This window comes from Acipenser ruthenus, unplaced genomic scaffold (genome assembly GCF_902713425.1).
Source record: "Acipenser ruthenus unplaced genomic scaffold, fAciRut3.2 maternal haplotype, whole genome shotgun sequence".
In the NCBI taxonomy this organism is placed as follows: Eukaryota; Metazoa; Chordata; class Actinopteri; order Acipenseriformes; family Acipenseridae; genus Acipenser; species Acipenser ruthenus.
Window position 1 is genome coordinate 147,269 of NW_026708779.1, and position 26,639 is coordinate 173,907.

The 26,639-nt window shown below is 44.2% G+C and overlaps 2 protein-coding genes and 2 non-coding genes across 5 annotated transcripts; all 4 read left to right on the forward strand.

Annotated features, from left to right (window-relative positions):
- The first annotated feature begins 176 nt into the window (after nucleotides 1–176).
- LOC117966703 (zinc finger protein 771-like) lies at nucleotides 177–5,271 on the forward strand. Its single transcript, XM_059021737.1, has 4 exons — nucleotides 177–1,047; nucleotides 2,843–3,475; nucleotides 4,124–4,276; nucleotides 4,506–5,271. The coding sequence occupies exons 1-4, from the start codon at nucleotides 487–489 to the stop codon at nucleotides 4,671–4,673; spliced, it is 1,515 nt and encodes a 504-aa protein (XP_058877720.1). The 5' UTR covers nucleotides 177–486; the 3' UTR covers nucleotides 4,674–5,271.
- Nucleotides 5,272–6,014: 743 nt separating this feature from the next.
- trnaa-cgc (transfer RNA alanine (anticodon CGC)) lies at nucleotides 6,015–6,086 on the forward strand. Its single transcript has one exon. It is a non-coding gene; the product is annotated as a tRNA-Ala (tRNA).
- Nucleotides 6,087–7,197: 1,111 nt separating this feature from the next.
- LOC131735981 (prostaglandin D2 receptor 2-like) lies at nucleotides 7,198–20,761 on the forward strand. Of its 2 annotated transcripts, none has more exons than XM_059021739.1 (2): nucleotides 7,198–7,431; nucleotides 17,259–20,761. In XM_059021739.1, exon 2 carries the CDS (start codon nucleotides 17,289–17,291, stop codon nucleotides 18,432–18,434), a length of 1,146 nt encoding a protein of 381 aa, XP_058877722.1. In that variant the 5' UTR covers nucleotides 7,198–7,431; nucleotides 17,259–17,288; the 3' UTR covers nucleotides 18,435–20,761. The 2 variants fall into 2 exon arrangements, with proteins under 2 accessions (XP_058877722.1, XP_058877723.1); XM_059021740.1 differs by having other exon boundaries at nucleotides 7,198–7,423.
- Nucleotides 20,762–23,414: 2,653 nt separating this feature from the next.
- trnae-cuc (transfer RNA glutamic acid (anticodon CUC)) lies at nucleotides 23,415–23,486 on the forward strand. Its single transcript has one exon. It is a non-coding gene; the product is annotated as a tRNA-Glu (tRNA).
- The last annotated feature ends 3,153 nt before the right edge of the window (nucleotides 23,487–26,639 follow it).

The window sequence follows — 26,639 nt, forward strand, 5'->3', positions numbered from 1 at the left end:
AGTGATTTTGTGAGTGCATCAATAAAACACAATAGCAAACACATATATATATATATATAGATTTTTTTTTAATTTTCAAATGGGAAAATTGTGACAAAATAACCACAAAACTAACGACACAGGGAACTAACATTAGGCGGAACTATTGTGGGTGAGGGAGCGAGGGGGATGTTTATATGCGAGCTCTGACCGGCGGAGGATACAGTTTCTGTTTCCTCCGCATCTTATTCGGTCGGGAAACTGCAGCTCTTAAAATAAATAAAAACCAAATATATATAGTTAATTAAATTAAAAATAAATACATTCAATCTCGCATTCCTGTGTGTATTCTTTAAGCGCTGTCGCGGCGCATTGACTATAATTATAGCGAATTATTATCGTCAGAAGGCCATTAAATTAACTGTTTTTGGTTTTTTTTGGTACAGATTTTGGGACGAGGGGTAAAGACACACACACATATATATACGAGATTAAACTCAAATATAAATGGCCACGTCGCATGTACCGCCTTTCCCCGAGTTTGACGTGAACTCAGACGAAACCACGGTGGAAACCCGCTGGAAAAAATGGATCCAGCGCTTTGAAAACTTCCTCCTCGCCCTGGACGTCAAAGACGAGGCTCGCAAAAGGGCGATGCTGCTTTACTACGCCGGGGAAGCGGTGTATGATATATTCGACTCCCTGCCCGGTACCGGGGGACCCGGCGATTACGTCACCGCCGTTTCGGGGCTCACCCAACATTTCGCGACGAGGAAAGACGAAGCGGAGTCTTCCGAATCGGAGCGGTTCGGACGGGAGAAGCAGCAGAGAGCCGGGGAGTCCGTGGACTCGTACCACGCCAGGCTCAGAGAGCTGGCTGCTGGATGTCGGTCCCCCGATGCCGAGGTGGAAATTAAAAACGCCGTCGTTATGAATTGCGCTTCGCCGCGGCTCCGTCGGCTGGCCCTGAGGGAGAAGGACATGAGTCTAAACGATCTTTTGGACGCGGCCCGATTCATAGAGGGCTCGGGCAGCGGAGGAAAAACAAGGGAACCGTCCGGCAGTGAAGTAAGTGTTTCTGTGATCGGGGTGAGAGTGGGGTGTCAAACAAACGAGGTCCTATTGGACTCTGCAGCTGTTGTTGATGATGCAGAGTTCACCCCCCTAGTCTCTGTAAGGTTTGTTTTGGTATTAATCCATTCCAATGAAAGCTGCTGAATAATGTTCCCTTGTTAACATATTGAATTCCACCCCCTCTGTATAGAATGAACTCCCTCAGCTTCATAGAGTCCAATGAAAGCTGCTGAATAATGTTCCCTTGTTAACATATTGAATTCCACCCCCTCTATATAGAATGAACTCCCTCAGCTTCATAGAGTCCAATGAAAGCTGCTGAATAATGTTCCCTTGTTAACATATTGAATTCCACCCCCTCTATATAGAATGAACTCCCTCAGCTTCATAGAGTCCAATGAAAGCTGCTGAATAATGTTCCCTTGTTAACATATTGAATTCCACCCCCTCTATATAGAATGAACTCCCTCAGCTTCATAGAGTCCAATGAAAGCTGCTGAATAATGTTCCCTTGTTAACATATTGAATTCCACCCCCTCTATATAGAATGAACTCCCTCAGCTTCATAGAGTCCAATGAAAGCTGCTGAATAATGTTCCCTTGTTAACATATTGAATTCCACCCCCTCTATATAGAATGAACTCCCTCAGCTTCATAGAGTCCAGTGAAAGCTGCTGAATAATGTTCCCTTGTTAACATATTGAATTCCACACCCTCTATATAGAATGAACTCCCTCAGCTTCATAGAGTCCAATGAAAGCTACTGAATAATGTTCCCTTGTTAACATATTGAATTCCACCCCCTCTATATAGAATGAACTCCCTCAGCTTCATAGAGTCCAATGAAAGCTGCTGAATAATGTTCCCTTGTTAACATATTGAATTCCACCCCCTCTATATAGAATGAACTCCCTCAGCTTCATAGAGTCCAATGAAAGCTGCTGAATAATGTTCCCTTGTTAACATATTGAATTCCACCCCCTCTATATAGAATGAACTCCCTCAGCTTCATAGAGTCCAATGAAAGCTGCTGAATAATGTTCCCTTGTTAACATATTGAATTCCACCCCCTCTATATAGAATGAACTCCCTCAGCTTCATAGAGTCCAATGAAAGCTGCTGAATAATGTTCCCTTGTTAACATATTGAATTCCACCCCCTCTATATAGAATGAACTCCCTCAGCTTCATAGAGTCCAATGAAAGCTGCTGAATAATGTTCCCTTGTTAACATATTGAATTCCACCCCCTCTATATAGAATGAACTGCCTCAGCTTCATATAAAGTAATCTTAATTAGAATGACTACAGATTCAAAGATAGACGTAAAAATGACATCACAATATATAGAACACCATGACATCATTTAAGAATGAATCATGGATTTGAATGTAAACAATAACAAGCAGTTGTCATGCCGTCAAACACCTAGAAACACCTCCAATGTTTTGATTCAAACACGGGCTCCCTTGAGAAAGATACGTGCAATGTTATTATTATTATTTATTTCTTAGCAGACGCCATTATCCAGGGCGACTTACAGTCATAAACAAATATATATTTTAGCTCAAAGAGCCAGCTGCCCATATATATGTGTGTGTGTGTGTATGTATATATATATATATATATATATATATATATATATATATATATATATATATATATATATATATATAACCTTCTCTCTCTCTCTCCTCTCTCCCCTCTCTCTCTCCTCTCTCTCTGTCCTCTCTCTCTCTACTCTCTCTCCTCTCTCTCCTCTCTCTCTCCCCCCCTCTCTCTCTCTCTCAGGACGCGAGCGATGAAACAGAACCCCCCGAAACTGCCATTGAAACGGTCCGCATCAAACAAGAGGCTCCGGACCACGAACAGGAACAGGAGGAGGAGGAGGAGGAGGAGGAGGAGGAGGAGGAGGAGGACTACGAAATCCAAGCCGTGGTGATCAAAGAGGAAGACGATTCGGACGATCGTGTCGAGAGAGTCTCTCAGGCCACCCAGACGCCCGCCCAGCCGATTGCTCCCGCCAACCAGGGTGCCCACCAGTGCCCGGTCTGCCGCAAGCGATTCCGGCAGTCGGGGAACTTGAAGATCCACCTGCGGATTCACACCGGAGAGAGGCCGTACCGCTGCTCCGAGTGCGGCCGGAGCTTCAAGCAGCTGGGGAACTTGAAGATCCACCAGCGCATTCACAGCGGAGAGAGGCCGTACCGCTGCTCCGAGTGCGGGAGGAGCTTCAAGCACTCTGCCAATCTGAAGAAGCACGGGCAGGTCCACACCGGAGAGAAGCCGTACCGCTGCTCCGAGTGCGGGAGGAGCTTCAGCCAGAACCGGACCCTCATCAACCACCTGATGATCCACTCGGGGGAGAAACCGTTCAGCTGCCTCCACTGTGACATGGCCTTCCGCCACCGCGGGGACCTCAAGGTATAGAGAGAGTGAGTGTGTGTCAGTGTGTGCATGTGTGTGTCTCTCTCTCTCTGTGTCTGTGTGTCTCTCAGTGTCTCTCTATCTGTGTGTGTCTTTCTCTGTGTGTGTGTCTCTATCTCTCTCTCTCTCTGTGTCTCTCTCTCTGTGTCTCTCTCTCTGTGTCTCTCTCTCTGTGTCTCTCTGTCTCTCTCTCTGTCTCTCTCTCTCTGTGTGTCTCTCTCTGTCTCTCTCTTTCTCTGTCTCTCTCTCTCTGTCTCTCTCTGTCTCTCTCTCTCTCTCTCTCTCTCTGTCTCTGTCTCTCTCTCTGTGTCTCTATCTGTGTGTGTGCGTTTTGGAATAAGCATTCATTTTCTATATAACTTTGTGTGTATATATATATATATATATAATGTGCATATGTTTTGACTGTAGCAATAAGATTTATTTTCTGTAGCGTTTACTTTGTCTAATCTGTGTGTAAGTTATTATCTGTATAGCATTGACCTTGTGTTTGAAAATTCATTGTTGCAATTACTGTTTATTTATTCGACAGACGCCTCATGCAAGGCTATTTATTTGGAATGCATAAGCAAGGTATTTCCTGTGTGCGTGTGTGTGTGTGTGTGCGCGCGTGTGTGTGATTCCCGGCTCTCCTGTTCTCCGCAGGTGCATTCCCACGTTCACTCGGGAGAGAAGCCTCACAGCTGTGAGGAATGCGGGAAGAGATTTAGACACCCGGCCAGCGTCCGGAGCCACCAACGCGTCCACACCGGAGAAAAACCGTACCACTGCACAGAGTGTGGCAAGAGCTTCACCCAGGTGAGAGACCGTACCGCTGCACAGAGCGTTTACTTCGTGTGTGTGTGTCACTGTGTGTGTGTCTCTGTGTGTGTTTGTCACTGTGTCACTATTTGTGTGTGTGTTTTAACTGTTGCAATGACATTTCATTTTCTATATAACACAGCGTTTACTTCGTGTGTGTGTGTTTAAGTGTTGGAATGCGCTGTGTTTCCTGTTTAATGTTTTCTTTGTATGTGTTATCTCTCAGGTGGGGAGTCTGACCACGCACAGGAAGCTGCACGCCACGGAGAAGACGTACCAGTGTGGCGCCTGCGGGGACCGCTTCACACGACTCGGAAGTCTCACCACGCACCAGAGGATCCACATCGCAGAGACCGGAGCCACCTCAAGAGAGAGCGCAGCGAGCAGGGAGTGAGAGGAGAGAGAGGGAGAGAGAGGGTTCACAGCACAGAGACCAGAGACGAGAGAGAGAGAGAGAGCACAGCGAGCAGGGAGCGAGAGGAGAGAGAGGAATAGAGAGGGATCACAGCACAGAGACCGGAGACGAGAGAGAGCACAGCGAGCAGGGAGAGAGAGGAGAGAGGGAGAGAGAGGGTTCACAGCACAGAGACCGGAGACGAGAGAGAGACGAGAGAGAGTACAGCGAGCTTAACATAAGCAAAACAGCTTTATATTTAGATAGATATAGACAACAACAGCAAACAGCTACGTATAGAGGGAGAGAGGGAGAGAGGGAGAGGAAGCAGAGAATTGACCCGCAGCCCACAAGCTCTCTCTCCAAGGAGAACCAGGATCCAACAGGAGACTCATCAATCACTAGAGATGCTCAACGAAGAAGAAAAGCCATCGATAAACTCAAAACTCTCTCCGTTAATAATGATCCTCAGCCCGTTGCTGAGCTGTGTAACTTCAGCCCGGATCAGAGCGATGCGTTTCCTATCAGGAGGAGAACACCAAGCCTTTCAGAGCCGCTGTACAGAGATTCAATGAATCAAATAAAAGTTAATAATGCAGATCTCGTTTGTGATGTGTTGTCGTTTTCAGAGAGGAATGGAGGGTTTTGTTGAGTATACAGGAGAAATGACACGCATGCACAGTGTGGAGTAGTGTTTAGGGCTCTGGACTCTTGACTGGAGGGTTGTGGGTTCAATCCCAGGTGGGGGACACTGCTGCTGTATCCTTGAGCAAGGTACTTTACCTAGATTGCTCCAGTAAAAACCCAACTGTATAAATGGGGAATTGTATGTAAAAATAATGTGATATCTTGAAACAATTGTAAGTCGCCCTGGATAAGGGCGTCTGCTAAGAGCCTGGATTAATTAATAAATACATGTCTATGTATTTCGATATGTATTTATTTGTTCATTTGGATATGTATTCATTCATTCGTGTATTTTTTTAAATTTTTTTAAAAACGGTTGAGGAGTTTTTAATACTCCACACAACTCATTCTGTTAATGCTAACCTGTATCATTCTCAATGCGGGATCCATCACTGTACCATACACAAGATACATGTGCAAGAAAATACACAGTTGATAGGGAATGCCTCAATTTGTATGGAGGGTAATGTATGCCCAAATTAAAGAGAGAGAGAACACAGAGAGAGAGAGAGAACGAGAGAGAGAGAATGTAGTTATTGATTTGTTTAGTTTTAATTGGGCCGTAAAATTAGGCACATCAGTTTTAAAATACTCCACGCTTTCTCAATAAAATACATGACTCTCAATCCCTCGTCGAGTCGTGAGGATAGGAGAGGGGATGTAGCTCAGTGGTAGAGCGCACGCTTCGCATGTGTGAGGCCCCGGGTTCAATCCCCGGCATCTCCATCTATACTTTTTTTGTTTTTCATTCCTTCAACGTAAATTAAAACATTTTGCGGTCACCTGTATTTATGTTGGATCCTATACAAGTTTAAGAGTCTGTTTTAGTTGAAATATAGTCCACACGCACATAACCAGTAGTCTACGTTGAGTTGTGACTATTATTATTATTATTATTATTATTATTATTATTATTATTATTATTATTATTTATTCATTAACAGACGCCCTTATCCAGGGCGACCTACAGTTGTACACCGAAAATACAGATCAAGAATTACAGTACAATTAAGAACTTAGATACAAAATACAATGACTTCAGTCCTGTATGTATTTAACACCTTTGATTTAATTATAGACAACAGTTAATTAATTGTTTAAAAGGCGTTGACACAGGTAACCCGAATCAATAATTTACGCAGGATGCAAACCGGGACTAGAGGACACACAGCGTGCAAGCGGAGACAGACTGAGGAGACGCTTCTTCACACAGAGAGGGGTGAGGGGATGGAAGGGGCTGCCCAGGGTCACCTAGTCATGCTGTTGAAGACCCGACTTGACAAAGTTCTGAGAGCCATCAGCTGCTACTAAAATCTCTATAAACAGAATCTCTCTCTCTTTCTGTGTCTCTCTCTCTGTCTCCCTCTCTCTCCCCCTCTCTCTCGCTCTTTCTGTCTCTCTCCCCTTTCCCCCTCTCTCTTTCTTTCCCCCCTCTCTCTCTCCCTCCCTCTCTCTTTCCCCCTCTCTCTCTACCTATCTCTCCCTCTCTCTCCCTCCCTCTCTCTCTGTCTCTCTCCCCCTTCCCCCTCTCTCTCTCCCCCTCCCCCCCCTCTCTCTCTCTCCCTCCCCCTCTCTCTCCCCTCTCTCTCTCTCTTTCTCTCTCTCCCCCTCTCTCTATCTTTCTCCCCTCTCTCTGCCTCTCTCTCTCCCCCTCTCTCTCCCTCTCTCTGTCTCTCTCCCCCTTCCTCCTCTCTCTCCCCCCTCTCCCTCTCTGTCTCTCTCCCTCTCTCTCCCCCCCCCTCTCCCTCTCTCTGTCTCTCTCCCCCTTCCTCCTCTCTCTCTCTCCCTCTATCATTCTCTCTCTCTCTCCCCCCTCTCTCTCTCTCCCTCTCTATCATTCTCTCCCCCTTCCTCCTCTCTCTCTCTCTCTCTCTCTCTCTCTCTCCCTCTCTCTCTCTCTCTCTCTCTCTCTCAGTGTACTTCTCTGTTAACGGGAATCCCCTCTTCATTTTTTGTTTTTTTTTCCACTACATGGGTTGAGAGACGGCGACACCTCACACTTCGGTTTTCACACGTCGGTCACAGCGCTGTCCCCACAAAACAAAGGCCGGCAACTTCACACTGTAAGTCGGTAAGTAAGTGCGCATTAGCACGGCGGTTTTCTTTACAGTCTCATCACCCTATAGAATGAACTAATGTTGCTTCATAGAGTCGCATGAAAGCTGCTGAATAATGTTACGCTAACATATTGAATTCCACACCCAGCGCTTTGTGCTTTTGAAATACTAATATGAAATACTTACTGTACTGCTATTATGGCTTCCGGTATAGACTTTTTTTTTTATGCGATATTATTTTGTAGTTTTTGATGACATGATGTTAAATAAAATATTTAAATGATATTTATTTATTTATTTATTTATTAATTATTATGTATCAATCCTGAAATTGTTTTGGCCGCAGCTCTGTTTGTAAACAGACGGGTTCTGTGTGTTTGCTCGCGAAACCGAACGGAGTTCGGATAAACGGGTTTCTTTCTTTTAAATTACATTAAAATGTGTTTTTTCTTTTAAGTAAGAAGGACGCAGGCACATCATTAAATCATATATATGATAGTTTCATTGTATTTTAATATGTTGTGGTTTTTACTGCTTGTAAGTTGTGTGGCGCGCAGATTCTCATTATTTAAATCGTAATTATTATTATTATTATTATTATTATTATTATTATTATTATTATTATTATTATTATTATTATTATTATTCTCATTTAAAATAAGATTACAATTTCCATATAACGTTAAAAAAAACAATACATAGAAACACGTATTAAACTCAGTTTCCTGAATTTATGATTCATAGGGTAGCCTATATATTTTCGGTTGCACACAAAAGGATAAAATGATGACGAAATGATTTATTTTCAGCACCTAGTTCAGACACAAGCCCCTCAACCGGTGTGTGCAGAAAGTCAACGCGTTGTTTTGAGACAGATCTCGATTCTTCTCGTTTACAACGAATTTCCGGTTACTGTAACATCTGTAATGCATTCCTCGGTTATCCAGTGTTACCGCTCCGTCAATACACACTGATGACAACACGAGTTTAGCTTAGACTCTAATGAGAATTACTGATTTCTGAGTTTGTTTGGTTTTTTTGATGATTTCTTCAAACTTGTATCAACCGCTCCCACCATCATACTCATATAAATATACTTAATTAAGATTCAAATGATGATGATGATGATGATGATTAGTCCTATTTAATGACCAGAAAGGGGACTTCATTATCTTTATACACTACCTGGTCTCCCATTCAAGTATTAACCAAGCCTAACCTTGCTTAGCTTCTGAGCTCAAATGTAATAAGCAAAAAATCAACCGTGCAGACCCCGCCTCTTTACTGTTAGTATTATTTCTACAGCTCTTCTGTGATCGATCGCTACAGTAACGGAGCGCTGTTAACTCCATCTGTGATTTAATATCGTAAAAAAAACTCGGAAAGTTTAATCGAATGGAGCCCTCCATGAACTTCACATCGCGTCTCGCTTCATCAGCGTCTGGTTTTGTTGTCGTCCCCGCTTCTGTTTTAATGAAGAATAAAAAGATAATGCCGGTCTCTTGTGTGTGTCTAGATATCTTTTCTATCCGCACAGCTGAAGAAGGGCTTTTGTTTGAAACGTACTGAAATAAATAACTTTTTAAAGCAGATATATATATATCTGCTGCTGTACCCTTGAGCAAGGTACTTTACCTAGATTGCTCCAGTAAAAACCCAACTGTATAAATGGGTAATTGTGTGTAAAATAATGTCATATCCGTATAATGTGAAACAATGTATAATGTGATATCTTGTAACAATTGTAAGTCGCCCTGGATAAGGGCGTCTGCTAAGAAATAAATAATTATATATATATATATATATATATATATATATATATATATATATATATATATATATATATATATATATCCACTGTGTAAATGGGATGGATTCGCTACTACAGCACTTCATAGTAGCTGCTCATGTATAGTTTACTTTGAGTTGTTGGGATCACAAGTTTTTGAAGATTGTGATCAATCTAAATTAAAGATTGCTAAATAACAAGCTTGGTTTTTTGTCCCCCAAACTAATTAAATAAAAGTCAAACTTGTTATGATTGGGGAAAACACTAATGGAGGTTTTTAGTAAATTGTTGATGCTCGTAACATCGATATATATATATATATATATATATACATACACACACATACACATAAACTCATATATATATAGGAGTTTATGTTGGCTCAGAAATGCCTTCATCTAGACAATGTGGGGAAGCTATAAAAAAGGCCAACAAGATGCTCGGATATATTGTGAGAAGTGTTGAATTTAAATCAAGGGAAGTAATGTTAAAACTTTAAAATACGTTAGTAAGACCTCACCTAGAATATTGTGTTATAGACACGGTGATCTGATTCAAGCATTCAAAATCCTAAAAGGTATTGACAATGTCCAACCTGAAAAAAGAAACAAGGACCAGGGGTCACAAATGGAGATTAGATAAAGGGGCATATTTTTACACAGAGAATTGTGAGGGTCTGGAACCAACTCCCCAGTAATGTTGTTGAAGCTGACACCCTGGGATCCTTCAAGAAGCTGCTTGATGAGATCCTGGGATCAATAAGCTACTAACAACCAAACGAGCAAGATGGGCCGAATGGCCTCCTCTCGTTTGCAAACTTTCTTATGTTCTTATGAATACGCAGTATAGGAAGCATAATGAGTAACTCTTTCCATTCTCTCTCTAATGACTGTGTTTTTGCACAGTAGTTACTTAGTAAATACATGTGTGCTCACACATCATCACAATGTTCTTACTAAGGAGGCTGTGTGGTCCAGTGGTTAAAGTCCAGGGCTTGTAACCAGAAGGTCACGGGTTCAGATCCCACCCCTGCCACTGACTGATTCACTGTGTGTGACCCTGAGCAAATCACTTCACCTCCTTGTGCTCCATCCTGCGGATGAGATGCTAAATCAATGTCCTAGTGTAAGTGATTCTTGTATATCTATAATTCTCGTATGTATATAGACAGCTGGGAAATACTGTAGATAGACAGATATGAAAATACATTTTAAAAAGGAACTTGATAAAAAAAAAGTTACTTGATAAAAAAAAAAAGATGACAATCTCAAAGTTGTTAGAGTTGCGTTCGTTATGAAACTACAATTCTGTCCATCTTCTGTTAACTGTAAATTATTTCAGCTGTTCAAGGTCTCGAATTTACCATTCACCAGAGACGCCTTCCGACACCTTGTGGAGTCGAGGCCGCCTCAGGACCGTGACCAGGGCAATGCGATACTGGTATTGTAATACACTATTAATGGTTGCTGTCGTTGCAGTGACATGAAACCTTGTGTCGTTTTCAAAGCCAAGGTGAGACTCTCCTCCTGTTCAAGACTAGAAATGCTCTGAGCAGAAACTGAGAATCTAAAGAGTCTGCGGCTGGAATCGAATTCCCTGCTAATAACAGCCATGGGGAGCATGGCTGTTTTGAATTGCAGAACCGAATCAATCTCTCTCTCTCTCTCTCTCTCTCTCTCTCTCTCTCTCTCTCTCTCTCTCTCTCTCTCTCTCTCTCTCTCATTGTAAACCACTCTGTTTTTTTATCGGATTTATTTTCGACTCGGGTTCTTTATTGAAAACCTCTTGAGCTCGATCTGTGCTTCCGAGCAGCAAGCTGAGCTAATGCAACCAAAGAGATCCAATCAAATGAGGCTGCATCACATTATTATTATTATTATTATTATTATTATTATTAATATTATTATTACAGAATAGTGATCTCAGAGCGATTGTGTAATTGTGAAGTCTTCTGGTTTGAGATGGACGGGCATGCAGTGGTTATATATATATATATATATATATATATATATATATATATATATATATAATACTTTCATGTGAGATCATTGTTATATTGGTGATTGGAGGGTTTTTTTTTTTTTTCCTAGGGAAGTTCAGCCCATTCCTTTCAGCTGACAGGTTATTGAGAGGATCAGAATCTGTGTGTGTGTGTGTGTGTGTGTGTGTGTGTGTGTGTGTGTGTGTGTGTGTGTGTGTGTGTGTGTGTGTGTGTGGAGGCTGTCTGTCAGGCCATCCACAAAGCATGCACAGTACACTCTCACATCCCTGTTCTGTCCTCCCGTCCTCGTCCTCTGCCCTCCCTCCGCTGCTGCTCCTCCAACCCCTCTAACCTCATTTCTCTGCCTCTCCCCCCCCTCCCGCACACTCTCTGGTGCACTCTGGAACTGTCACTCTTCTGCTAACAAAGCTGATTTCATCTCTGCCTTTGCCTCCCACCTCTCGCTCGATTTCCTTGCTCTCACTGAAACCTGGCTGTCCCCTGATAACACTGTTACTCCTGCTGCCCTGTCCTCTTTCTACGTCCTGTCCCATACCCCGCGTCTCACTGGACGGGGAGGTGGGACGGGTCTTCTCTTCTCTCCCTCCTTACTCTTTTCTGTCCCCTCTGATCTCATCTCACTCTCTGTCAATACCTTTGAATTTCATGCAGTCCAACTAACCTTTCCCTGTCAACTCCTGCTCATTGTTCTGTACCGCCCCCCCTGGGCCTCTCACTCACTTTCTGGATGAACTCGACTATCTACTCTCCTCCCTCCCCTCTCTGTCTACCCCGACTGTCCTGTTGGGTGACTTCAACATCCATCTCTCCAACCCCAGCCACTCTGCTGGATTCCTCCCTCTCCTTCACTCCTTCGACTTCTGTCTCTCTCCGTCCCCTCCTACCCACAAAGCTGGCCGTCAACTGGACCTCACATTCTCCAGGGCCTGCTGCCCCTCCACCCTCTCTGTCACCCCCCTGAACCTCTCTGATCACTATTTCATCTCTTTTTCTCTGTCTCTCCCCCCTCTCCCTGCTCCTCCTACCCCCACTGTCACCTCTCGCCGTAACCTCCGCTCTCTCTCCCCCTCTGTCCTTGCCTCCACTGCTCTCTCTCACCTCCCTCCTATCGACTCCTTTTCACAACTCTCCGTAGACTCTGCTACCTCCACCCTCTTCTCCTCACTCACCTCCTCCCTCGACTCCCTCTGTCCCCTCACCTCCCGTCCTGCTCGCCCCTCCCCTCCCCATCCCTGGCTCTCCTCTGCGCTCCGCTCGGCAAGAATCACACTGCGATCTGCTGAAAAGAAATGGAAGAGAACCAAACTCCCTGCTGCCCTAGACCTTTACCGCACTCTCCTCTCCTCCTTCTCCTCTACTCTCTCCTCTGCTAAATGTGCTTATTTCCAATCTGTAATCCAAGCCTCCACTAACAACCCACGTAAACTATTCTCTACCTTCTCCTCCCTCCTAAACCCTCCCCCCTCCTCCTCCCTCCTCTATCTCCCCTGATGACTTTGCCTCCTTCTTCTCTTCTAAAATCTCAGATATCCGCAAACTCTTTAACACCTCTCCCTCCCCCGCACCCCCTCCTGCTCCAACCCCTACACCCACTACATCCCCTACTTACTCGCCCTCCTTCTCCACCTTCTTGCCCCTCTCAGACTCTGACCTCTCCTCCCTGCTCCAGGGTCACAAACCCACCACGTGTGCCTTGGACCCCCTCCCCACTCACCTCTTTCAAGCTGCTGCTCCTGCTCTACTCCCCTTCATCTCCTCACTCCTCAACACCTCTCTACTTTGTGGTATATTTCCCTCTGCCTTCAAAAATGCCTCTATCACTCCCCTCCTCAAAAAACCTAGTCGACCTCACCTCCCTCCAGAGCTACCGTCCTGTCTCCCTCCTACCCTTCCTCTCCAAAACCCTCAAGCGGACTGTACACCGCCAGCTCTCTGCTTTCCTGTCCAACCACTCTCTGCTTGACCCTCTCCAATCTGGCTTCCGCTCTGCTCACTCCACTGAAACCGCCCTCCTGTCTGTCACCAACTCACTTAAGTGTGCCCGAGCTGCCTCTCTCTCCTCTGTCCTAATTCTCCTCGACCTCTCTGCTGCCTTTGACACTGTTGATCACTCTATTCTACTATCATCTCTTGCTGACCTGGGGATCTCTGGCACTGCTCTGGCCTGGTTCTCCTCCTACCTCTCCAACCGCACTTACCAGGTAACCTGGCGTGGAGCAACCTCCACACCTCACCCTCTCTTAACTGGAGTCCCCTAAGGGTCAGTCTTGGGTCCTCTCCTGTTCTCTCTCTACACCCGCTCCCTGGGCCCCCTCATTGCATCCTATGGTTTCTCATACCATTTCTATGCTGATGATGCTCAGATTTTCCTCTCCTTCCCCACCTCTGACTCCACCATCTCCTCCCGTATCTCTACCTGTCTGTCTGCTATTTCCTCCTGGATGCACTCGCATCACCTCAAACTCAACCTCTCTAAATCTGACCTCCTTTTCTTTCCCTCCTCCTCCCCCTCCTCTGATCTCTCTATCTCTGTTCCTCTGGAATCTACCACACTCTCTCCCTCTTCCTCAGCTAAGAACCTTGGAGTCACCCTGGACCCCTGCCTCTCTTATTCCCAGCACATCTCCACTCTGGCACGCACTTGCCGATTCTTCCTGAGCAACATCCGAAGAATCCGACCCTTCCTCACCAACTATGCTACCCAGCTCCTGGTCCAGGCCCTGGTACTCTCCCGCCTAGACTACTGCAACTCCCTCCTGGCTGGCCTCCCTGCGTCTGCCACCCGTCCGCTCCAGCTCATCCAGAACTCTGCTGCCTGCCTGGTGTTCTCTCTGCCTCGCTTCGCCCACGCTACTCCACTACTCCGCTCGCTCCACTGGCTCCCGATCACCGCTCGCATCCAGTTCAAGACTCTTGTACTAGCCTACAGATGCCTTGACCAGACTGCACCCAGCTACCTCCAGACCCTCATCTCTCCCTACACCCCCACTCGACCTCTCCGCTCCGCCTGCACTAGAAGACTAGCTCTACCTCCGCTACGCTCCCCTGCCTCCAGAGCCCGCTCCTTCTCCACTCTTGCTCCACAGTGGTGGAATGACCTTCCTACAGATGTCAGGACTGCCCAGTCCCTGACCACATTCCGGCGCCTCCTTAAGACTCACCTCTTCAAAGAGCACCTGTAGAACTCCTCTGTTTGTATCCTGGGACACTATCACCCTTCATGTAAATGTGCTTTATTTTGCTCTTATCTGCCCCCTATTTTACTGCATTTAGTCCTGTACTTCAGAATACTGTAATCTGCCAAGTGTTTAACCTTTGTATTTAATCACATCCTGATGTAACTATCACTATTATCTGCTGTATTATTGAATTGTGGTTTGTCACACTTGTACCTTGCTTGAACAAAAGTTATTGTATTCTTGCTCTTATTGTATTACTTGTATTGTAACACTTGAAATGTATTTGCTTACGATTGTAAGTCGCCCTGGATAAGGGCGTCTGCTAAGAAATAAATAATAATAATAATAATAATACACTGGCCAAAATATAGGGAAGTTAAATACAGGAACAGTGTGTACAGAAGATAAACCAGCTATCTCAGGGTCACAGGCTAATTGTAAGGCTAATATACCGTGAGACCAGCAACAGAGAGGGCTAATACAGAGACCTAAATCACAGGACACTGGACAAATTCTGTTAATGGCATGTATAAGGCATGCATTACACCCCACCAGCGGATTGTGAGAAGTGTTAATTCAAGGAGTGCCTCCTTTCTGCAGGGCAGCAGTGTGGAGTAGTGGTCAGGGCTCTGGACTCTTGACCGGAGGGTTGTGGGTTCAATCCCAGGTTGGCTAAGAAATAAATAATAATAATAATAATAATAATAATAATAATGAGATTGGCATCATCAGTTACAAGGGAGCATAGATTCAATCTGGGTCATTTAAACCCCACATGAATTCACACGGGGGGGGAGGGAGCTGAAGAGGAAGGCGCTGTATATATCTATATTCAGGTGATCTGTCTGTGGTAGGCCGGTGTTTCAAAGGGTTGCTGTTCCTCGTAATCAATCACTATAGTATCAGGCAAAATCAGGTTTAAACGTCATGTCCACTTCTGTTTATATAAATGCAGAAGTTATAAACAAAATGACAAGCCAATGAGAAACTACCCATCTAAAATAAGTGTCCCACAGTAAAAGCACAGCAAAGTTTAATAAAGCATACGGAAGCATTGTAAAGCACAGAGTGGTGTGGTAAAGCATAAGGAAGCATTGTAAAGCACAGAGAGGTGTGGTAAAGCATAGGGAAGCATTGTAAAGCACAGAGAGGTCTGGTGAAGCATTGTAAAGCTCAGTGAGGTGTGGTGAAGCATTGTAAAGCACAGAGAGGTCTGGTGAAGCATTGTAAAGCACAGAGAGGTCTGGAAAAGCATAGGGAAGCATTGTAAAGCACAGAGAGGTCTAATAAAGCATAGGGAAGCATTGTAAAGCACAGAGAGGTCTGGTAAAGCATTGTAAAGCACAGAGAGGTGTGGTAAAGCATAGGGAAGCATTGTAAAGCACAGAGAGGTCTGGTGAAGCATTGTAAAGCACAGAGAGGTCTGGTAAAGCATATTAAAAACAAACTATGGTACGCTAACCCTTCCCCCACTCTCTCTGTGTTTAACTGAAGCAGCCTGGCGCAACAGTGGTCATGTCCACAGGGAATCTCATGCCAGCAAGACTGAAAATCACATCAGTGTTGCTCTCAAGGACCAGGGGTCACAAGCAGAGATGAGATAAAGGGGCATTCAGAACAGAAAATAGGAGGCACTTTTTTTACACAGAGAATTGTGAGGGTCTGGAACCAACTCCCCAGTAATGTTGTTGAAGCCGACACCCTGGGATCCTTCAAGAAGCTGCTTGATGAGATTCTGGGATCAATAAGCTACTAACAACCAAACGAGCAAGATGGCCTGAATGGGGCCTCCTTTCATTTGTAAACTTTCTTATGTTCTTATGTTCTAAGACTTTTGCACAGCAGTGTATATAATTAGCTACAGTGTCCCGGCTTCAGTCTTCATCTGGTAGTGTGATAGGAACAGCTTGCCGGACTGATGCGGCTGTTTCAGTTTGATAGTTTTAACGTTGCCAGTATAATACAGAACCAGTGCCATTGTGTGTGTGTGTCTCTAGGTATGTATTTGCATGGTCAGGTTGGTTATTCCTGGGAGTTGCCAGCGTGTCTGTAGCGCTGAATCGATAGGATCAGTTGATTTCCCTATGGAAATGTACCCTGAGGATCACTTCACATGCACAGAGAGAAGCTATGGAAATGTTCCTCTGTCCAGCTGTAACCCCCACCACCAATTGATAAGCAGCTTTCAATTTGTGTAAAATAATAACAATCAAACCACGAAAAAAATAATGTGTCACAAATCTCACAGATCTCTCTCTCTCTTCTCTCTCTCTCGTCGTTTTATTTCCAATCCAAGGACTCTAAGAGGAAGGAAAACATCGAGAGAGAGAGAGAGAGAGAGAGAGAGAGAGAGAGAGAGAGAGAGAGAGAGAGAGAGAGATATGGAGACAGAGAGAGGGAGAGAGGGAGAGACACACAGAGAGAGAAGGAGAGAGGGAGATAGGGAGACAGAGAGAGAGAAAGAGAGAGAACAAGAGAGAGAGACAGAGAGAGGAGGAGATAGGGAGATAGGGAGACAGAGAGAGAGAAAGAGAGAGAGAACAAGAGAGAGAGAGACACAGAGAGAGGAGGAGATAGGGAGATAGGGAGACAGAGAGAGAGAGAAAGAGAGAGCGAGAACAAGAGAGAGAGAGACACAGAGAGAGAAGGATAGCTGGAGATGGGAGACAGAGAGAGAGGGGTAGGGAGACAGAGAGAGGGAGAGAGGGAAAGAGAGAGAGACACAGAGAGAAGGAGATAGGGAGATAGGGAGACAGAGAGAGAAATGTATTTTCTGCCTGATGTTTTTATGTGTACTATTAATTATTTTACAACTTACTTCTGCTGTCGTCATGCCAATAAAACATCTTTGTATTTGAATTTGATACACAGAGAGAGAAAGAGAGAGAGAAAGCAGCAGCGATGCCTGATGATGCCAACAACAACCAGAGCCAGCTGTGCCCGATCCTGCAGAACATGATCCGGTCGCATAACGTGACGGCGAAGGGCATCGACTACACGTCCGTCTCCATCCTGAGCCTGGCGTCTGCCATAGGGATCCTGGAGAACGGACTCATCCTCTGGGTTGTGGGCTTCCGCATGCGCCGGACCGTCATCTCCGTCTGGATCCTCAACCTGGCTCTGTCCGACTTCCTGGCCACCACCACCCTGCCCTTCTTCGCCCACTATGTGGCCTCGGGCCACACGTGGCTCCTGGGGCGCTCCTTCTGCAAGGTGCAGTCCACGGTCTTCTTCGTCAACATGTTTGTGAGCGCCTTCCTGCTGGCCGCCATCAGCCTGGACCGCTGCCTGCTGGTCCTCTTCCCCGTGTGGGCCCAGAATCGCCGGAGCGTGGCCGTGGCTTACCGTGTGAGCCTGGGGGCCTGGCTCCTGGCTCTGGCCAACGCCCTGCCGTACACGGTCTACCGCACCGTGATCGGGACCGAGGACGGTCGGCTGTTGTGCTACCACGACTTCGCCCTCTACTCCCAGGTGTCCCATTTTGGGCTCGCAGACCTCTGCAGGTTCAGGCAAGGGCTGTCGGCGGGCTCCAAGTTTCTGGTGGCTTTTCTCTTCCCCTTACTGGTCATTGGCGGGAGCCACGTCGCCGTGGCTCTGCAGTTGAGGAAGAGGCGTGGAGGAAGAGGCAGCAGCGGCAGGCAGTCCAGGAGGTTCCTGAAGCTGGTGGTGGCCGTGGTGGTGGCTTTCTTCTGCTGCTGGTCTCCTTACCACATGATGTGCGTGGTGGAGGCGGTCAGCCACGACCAGCCGAGGCTCCAGGGCTTGGTGCAGAGAGGACTCCCGCTGGCCACTACCTTCTCCTTCCTCAACTGCGTCCTCAACCCCTTCCTGTACGTCTTCAGCTGCCCCAATTTCTCCACCCGGATCCGGCAGTCGCTGAGCGCGGTCCTGGAAGGGGCGTTGACGGAGGACACAGAGATCTTCTCCCGTCGGGGGACCCCGCACAGCCTGACGTCCGCTTCCCTGTCGACCAGGGTGGCACTGTCCACCTACACCTTCCAGCAATGCAATGAGTCCAAGAAGAAAACGCCTTGCGTTGAGTTTTAGTAGAAGGCAGGATGGGAGGTCCAGCGGTTAAAGAGGCTTGATACCAGGAGGTTCTGTGTTCAATCCCAACTCAGCCACTGATTCACTGTGTGTGTGCGACCCTGAGCAAGTCACTGAACCTCCTTGTGCTCCATCCTTCAGGATGAGACGTCAAACAAACAAGGTCCTATTGGAAGTGACTCTACAGCAGCAGTTATTAAATAGTCATTTAGCAAGCGCTTTTATCCAAAGCGACTTACAGAGACTAGTGGGTGAACTCTGCATCATAAACAACTGCTGCTGCTGCTGCAGAGTCACTTCCAATAGGAGCTTGTTTGTTTGACGTCTCATCCGAAGGACGGAGCACAAGGAGGTTCAGTGACTTGCTCAGGGTCACACACACACAGTGAATCAGTAATAATAATAATAATAATAATAATAATAATAATAATAATAATAATAATAATATCACTGGAAACTGGAAACCCAGGACTCAGCAAAAGCTGGTAAAAAAAACAAATGACATCCAAAGCTGTTGTGTGTGTGTGTGTGTGTGTGTCTGTGTGTGTGTTTGGGTGGGTTGCGTAGCTGTCAGGAGGAGAGTATTACTTGCATAAAGGTTTGGTATGACTTCACACAGTCACAACAGTATCAATGTCTTTAACAGTAAAAATAATAAATCATGCAGGATGCGGAAGGTATTGATATGTGTAACGTCCCTTATTAAACTCCCCCCAGCCTCCATTGTAAAAGCACACCAAAGTGGAATAAAGGATAAAGCGTGGTAAAGCATAGGGAAGCATTGTAAAGCACAGAGAGGTGTGGTAAAGCATAGGGAAGCATTGTAAAGCACAGAGAGGTCTGGTAAAGCACAGGGAAGCATTGTAAAGCACAGAGAGGTCTGGTAAAGCATAGGGAAGCATTGTAAAGCACAGAGAGGTCTGGTAAAGCATAGGGAAGCATTGTAAAGCACAGCGAGGTCTGGTAAAGCATAGGGAAGCATTGTAAAGCACAGAGAGGTCTGGTAAAGCATAGGGAAGCATTGTAAAGCACAGAGAGGTCTGGTAAAGCATAGGGAAGCATTGTAAAGCACAGAGAGGTCTGGTAAAGCATAGGGAAGCATTGTAAAGCACAGAGAGGTCTGGTAAAGCATAGGGAAGCATTGTAAAGCACAGAGAGGCCTGGTAAAGCATAGAGAAGCATTGTAAAGCACAGAGAGGTCTGGTAAAGCATAGGGAAGCATTGTAAAGCACAGAGAGGTGTGGTAAAGCATAGGGAAGCATTGTAAAGCACAGAGAGGTCTGGTAAAGCATAGGGAAGCATTGTAAAGTACAGAGAGGTCTGGTAAAGCATAGGGAAGCATTGTAAAGCACAGAGAGGTCTGGTAAAGCATAGGGAAGCATTGTAAAGCACAGAGAGGTCTGGTAAAGCATAGGGAAGCATTGTAAAGCATATTATAAAACACACCATGGTAGACTCTGGTAAATGCAGTATAACTGTAGGAAAAGTATGGGGGAATGCTGCAAAACCACTGTGCAAAAATCCCATGATAAACTATTATCTATCTTGCTCTTATTGTATTACTTGTATTATAACACTTGAATGTATTTGCTTGCGATTGTAAGTCGCCCTGGATAAGGGCGTCTGCTAAGAAATAAATAATAATAATAATAATAATATTATAAGGGTGGTGCCAATGTAAGGTGTGTATATATATATATATATATATATATATATATATATATATATATATATATATATATATATATATATATACATACATACATATACATACACACGTGTGTGTGTCTAAAGAAATATACTTTTCACCTTGGAGTGTCGGCTTATATTCAGACAGATATTTTATTTTACTGTAATGTATTATAATGTAATGTATATATATTATATATATTAGCTCGACCTTGTATATTGTGAAGTGTTCCTGTTGAAATGCAGCACATTTTAAAACGCAGTTGTTTTTTAATTGGAAATGCAGATTGTTAAGACTCGCGGCGGTGCACAATGTTAAATAAATGTTTTAATATCGATTTGGATCTGTGCGTGCTCTCTGCTGTCTGCTATCTGAGATCTGTGATCTGCTTTCCTTTGTTACCCAACCACAGGAATGATGAACGCTGGAGAAAACAACAACTGCAGTTTTCAAAGTGACAACGCAATTTTTTTTTTCTGCTTTAATAAATATAATTGTTTCGTTTAACTGTGAAATATCTTGAAATACCTATTTTTAGACAATGAAATAAGACTTTTTTTCCCACATGAAAAATAAATATATACAGCCTGGATTATTACCAAATTAAATAACTGTTTTTTTTTTCTCAGACCCAAATAAAAAGTTGCATTGTATCCAGCGTCAGATCGTTATTTATTTTATCTGATTTCTCTGGGGGGGTTTTTCCAGTGTTCTCTGGAAACACACACACACACACACACACACACACACACACACACACACACACACACACACACACACACACACACACACACACACACACACACACACACACACATTCATATCAGTGAAGGTGAAGCCCACACAGAGCTAACACACCGCGAATTATCCGAATGAAATACCCAGAAAGACAAACAGTCGAGTACAAATGTATTTGAACACACACACACACACACACACACACACACACACACACACACACACACACACATTGTTCTGTAGTTTTGATTTGTCGTGCGTGTGAAATCAAAACCACTGGAACTGAAATTCAGTAGAAATCGTCAGGCCAATTAGCGAATGTCTAATTAAACAGACGACTTGAATAGGCCGCGCATGCAATTCATTTCAAACAGTCAGAGAAAAGGAGCCACACGCGGTCAAACGCAGGAGACTTTTTAGATTTTTGTTTAAGACGCCTGATTAAAGCACAAAGCGGTCTCACATTTTCACACACGGAGCGCCTGTTGTTTCTATATCCCTGACTACTGAGAGGAGATTGAAATTCTCATAGGCTGAGGTGTTTTCATGCAGGCGGGTATATAAAGGATATCGATGACACATCTGCAGGCGTGCTGAGGCGTTTGCAGATGACTGTACATACAGAGAAAGACAACGATCTAACTCTGGTGTTCAGTCACTACACTAAGTGTGCTGAAATCATAATTATATATATATATATATATATATATATATATATATATATATATATATATATATATATATATATATATATATATATATATATATACTGTACAATTTAACATTCACCGACTGTTGTTCGATTAAGTATTAAAAAAATATGAACATTTATTGCTTAATAATTGGAGAGAGAAAAAATATCAGTTTTTAATGCTGTGAAATAGTTCAATACAGCTCACGTCTACCGTGCGAGTTTCATTACGTCACAAACTGTAGCAAAACGCCTAAAATGATACAGGAGAGGAAGTGTTTTATAATTTTTCTTAAGCAACCCTGTTTCTTGCTAACAGGATGCTGTAATCTGATCTGCTGAGCGGCTATCTCATCAATGCATCTCGGCTCGGTTCATCCAAATCTCTTTCTCTGCAGAGATACGAGGAGGCGGAACGGGAAGCGGTGCCGTTATCGTTTGGTGCAGCCTTCCGCCAAAAGACAAAAACAACGTCATGATAATAATGATGGTTATCTTCTTCTTCCAAAATACCATTTTGTCGTTGTGAAATGTCTTACTTTATAAAAGTTTGGGTAGGCATTGTAAAGCATAGTGAAGCATTGTAAAGCACAGAGAGGTGTGGTAAAGCATAGGGAAGCATTGTAAAGCACAGAGAGGTCTGGTAAAGCACAGGGAAGCATTGTAAAGCACAGAGAGGTCTGGTAAGGCATAGGGAAGCATTGCAAAGCACAGGGAGGTCTGGTAAAGCATAGTGAAGCATTGTAAAGCACGGAGAGGTCTGGTAAAGCATAGGGAAGCATTGTAAAGCACAGAGAGGTGTGGTAAAGCATAGGGAAGCATTGTAAAGCACAGAGAGGTCTGGTAAAGCATAGGGAAGCATTGTAAAGCACAGAGAGGTCTGGTAAAGCATAGGGAAGCATTGTAAAGCACAGAGAGGTCTGGTAAAGCATAGGGAAGCATTGTAAAGCACAGAGAGGTCTGGTAAAGCATAGGGAAGCATTGTTAAGCACAGAGAGGTCTGGTAAAGCATAGGGAAGCATTGTAAAGCACAGAGAGGTGTGGTAAAGCATAAGGAAGCATTGTAAAGCACAGAGATGTCTGGTAAAGCATAGGGGAGCATTGTAAAGCACAGAGAGGTCTGGTAAAGCATAGGGAAGCATTGTAAAGCACAGAGAGGTCTGGTAAAGCATAGGGAAGCATTGTAAAGCACAGAGAGGTCTGGTAAAGCATAGGGAAGCATTGTAAAGCACAGAGAGGTGTGGTAAAGCATAGGGGAGCATTGTAAAGCACAGAGAGGTGTGGTAAAGCATTATAAAAAAGGGTAAATAGACCTTTATAAGTGTCCCTTAGTAAAAGCACAGCAAAGTGTAATAAAGCACAGTGAAAGCATGGTAAAGTGTAATAAAGCACAGTGAAAGTGTGGTAAAGCAGAGGTATGGTAAACCATATTAAAAGAGGAGGAATACAGAGAATATGATTTTTTTTAAAGATTAGACGAGTTTTTGACGTATCTTTACTGCAATATTCATAGCATCGGACTCCGAACCGCCGTCCACTGCACAGCAAAATTGCGGTAAATCAGCTAGAGGGTAGAGCTGACGCAACATTTGCTTCATCATGTCATTTATTTTCCAACGTTACATGCTTTTTACAGCCTCTCGTAACACTTTGTCGTTTTATAAAAATCAACGCGCTCGATTTCAATGAGAGCTTGTTCCACCAGCGGGTTTCCACACTGTAGTGGTTATCATGTGCGCGTCACACACCCCGGGTGGAAACAACGGTGTGTATATGTGTGTTTTTGGTTTGTTTTTTACTTCACTAGCCCTCCACTTTGAGCAAGATGGTGCGATCTATTTTTCTAACTTCACCTACAGCTTCCCTGGTGGTCTAGTGGTTAGGATTCGGCGCTCTCACCGCCGCGGCCCGGGTTCGATTCCCGGTCAGGGAACGTCTCATTTTTTTTTTTTTTTTTTTTTATGTAATTGTATAAAAATTATTATAGTTATGCTAAGTAATTGTGGATTATGTATCTATTTCTTTGTTTCTTAAGCTATTACATGTGAATAATAATAATAATAATAATAATAAAAAACATTGTGAACATTAGAAAAAAAACTATGTTTGACTAGAACCACAAGATGGCAGTGTGAGCTCAGAAATCGCACGGTGGAGAGGATCACGGTGGGTGTTTTAAACTGAGCGGCTCAGAGACAGGCTTTCTCTGCTCAGTCGGATCACGGATAAAATCTGCTCCGAGTATGCCGCCGTTAAAATGTCTCTGTCTGTGGGTCTCAGTGTCTGTCTGTCTTTGTGTGTGTGTGTGTCTCTATGTGTGTGTGTGTGTGTGTGTGGGGGGGGGGGGTCTCTATGTGTGTGTGTGTGTGTGTGTGTGTGTGTGTGTGTGTGTCTCTATGTGTGTGTGTGTGTGTGTGTGTGTGTGTGAAAACATGTTGCATTCCATTTTTAAATAACATGCACACAATCGTACAATACAAACATATTCTAACATACAAGTGTAAAATTCACACGTGCAGAAATCTAAACCGCATCCCACCCAGCCACACCTTCACTGATCACTATTACACCATAATAGGAATTATTAGAAACGCTTTTTTTTCTAGTCACTGTAGTGAGCCGACAGCAATCTATATACCCCATATCTAACTTTGTGATTTATTACTACACATTTTGAGCGCTAATCGATCAGCAATCGATCATTATGCTTTGCATTATTATTTCATAATAATGCACACAGGAGGCTGTGTGGTCCAGTGGTTAAAGAAAAGGGCTTGTAACCAGGAGGTCCCCGGTTCAAATCCCACCTCAGCCACTGAATCATTGTGTGACCCTGAGCAAGTCACTTCACCTCCTTGTACTCCGTCTTTCGGGTGAGACGTTGTTGTAAGTGACTCTGCAGCTGATGCATAGTTCACACACCCTAGTCTCTGTAAGTCACCTTGGATAAAGGCGTCTGCTAAATAAACAAATAATAATAATTATACACACGGCACACGATGACGCATCTTTTCTCTTGAGAATTACTGTGTTGGAGTTACGAATAGAATCACAAGATGGCAGTGTGACCTCAGAAATAGCATCGCAGAGAGCATCACGTTGGAGCGTGATTGAGTGTGTGTCAGTTTGTGTACATCTGTGTGTGTGTGTGTATGTGGGTGAATGTGTGTCTCAGTGTGTGTGTGTGTCTCTGCGTGTTTGTGTGTGTATGTGTATCTGTGTGTGTCAGTGTGTGTATCTGTGTGTCTCAGTCTGTGTGTGTACATCTCTGTGTGTGTGTGTGTGTGTGTGTGTGTGTGTGTGTATTTTTATGAGTGTCTGTGTCTGTGTGTATCTGTATGAATGTGTGTGTATCTCTATGTGTGTCTGTGAGTTCAATGCTTTTAGCGTATGTCAATTACAACCTTACAATCTGTTGAACGAAGTTCCGGAGAGGATCGCCTATAAAAACTAAAATAAAATTTCTTGAAAGAAATTATGCAAAAACGTCCCTATACCCCCTGTCACCCTCTCCGCTCCTCCTCTATACTGGCCGGTCCTGCCTCCTCTGCACTCTCCATCCTCCCGCTCCTGTTACAGGGCAGTGACCAGCTGTCCCAAAGATAAGAGGATCTCATTCACACTGATAATCCCAATACACGATCCCTACACTCCCTCTCGCCCTCTCCGCTCCTCCACTATACTGGCCGGTCCTGCCTCCTCTCCATCCTCCCGCTCCTTCTCCTCCCCAGCCCCTCTATGGTGGAAACAGCTACCGGAGAACTTCAGGACCGCCTCTCCCCGCCTCCTCAACACCCCCCTGTTTAGACCGCGCTTGTAGATCTCTGGATCCGCCCCTCCTGCTCTGCACTGGACTCTCCTGACCTCAGCACCTCGTCACTGGATCCTCAGCTGATGCGCTATCCTTGCACTATTGCACTGCTAATCTGTCACTGTAGATCTAACTCGCTGTGATCCTAACTTGTTGCCTCCTGGTTCATATTGTATTCTAGCAGTGTTATTATTATCAGCACTGTCTGTAAACCGCACTGTGTTTAAATATGAAGCTTGCATTGTAACCCTGTCTGTGCTGCCCTGTGACTCCTGTGTGAGTCGCCTGGGATAAAGGAGTCTGACGAATAAATACATTAATTTATAATGATTTCCATTACACGAGAGTAGATGTTAAAACTTCATGCTGATTTGAACTCGGCTCTCGCCAAGATAAGCACCAACTAAGACGTAGCTTTACAGTAAACTAATGTGATCCATATGTGTCTCCATCCATTTACGTTTCCTTCCATATGATGATGTAGATAACCTTCTGTCTGGTGTTAATGGCTGAAGTGTAATGCTGGCTCCAGGGATTAGCTTATTTTGCCTCCCTGGCGCATTAGTACACACAATAATAATAATTATAATAATAATAGTTCTTTCTAATTGGGAGTCGTGGTTGTTATTTGTAATTGGGAGTCGTGGTTGTTATTTCTAATTGGGAGTCATGGAAACACGAGTCAGCATCAGGGTTCTGTTTCGGGTTGAGCTGCAGCCCGAGAAATTGAAACTCAACAGACACGATGACGAATCACAGACAAGCGAGGCAAACTACACCTGCTTTACAAACGTCACGAAAGTCCCAATGCGCTGCGCTTAGCGAACGCGGTCTTGCTCTAAAACGCGACCTCCGGTCATCATTTGAAAATACTGTATCACAATTAAATGAATTGACATCCCAATTGAACAGCACTGCGAAGACCCGTATATCGGCACACACACACACACACACACACACACACACACACACACACACACACACACACACAGTTATGACAATGAATCAGGATAAGAACATGTATTTATAGATACAGTGCCTATAGAAAGTCTTCACCCCCTTGAACTTTTTTTCACATTTTGTTGTGTCAGTGACTCAGAGTTTCATGCATTTAAATGAGGATTTTTTTTCCACTTATCTACACACCATAATCCACACTGTTAAAGGGGGAAAAAGTTTTTATTGATAAAAATTATATATATATATATATATATATATATATATATATATATATATATATATATATATATATATATATATATATAAATAAAATAC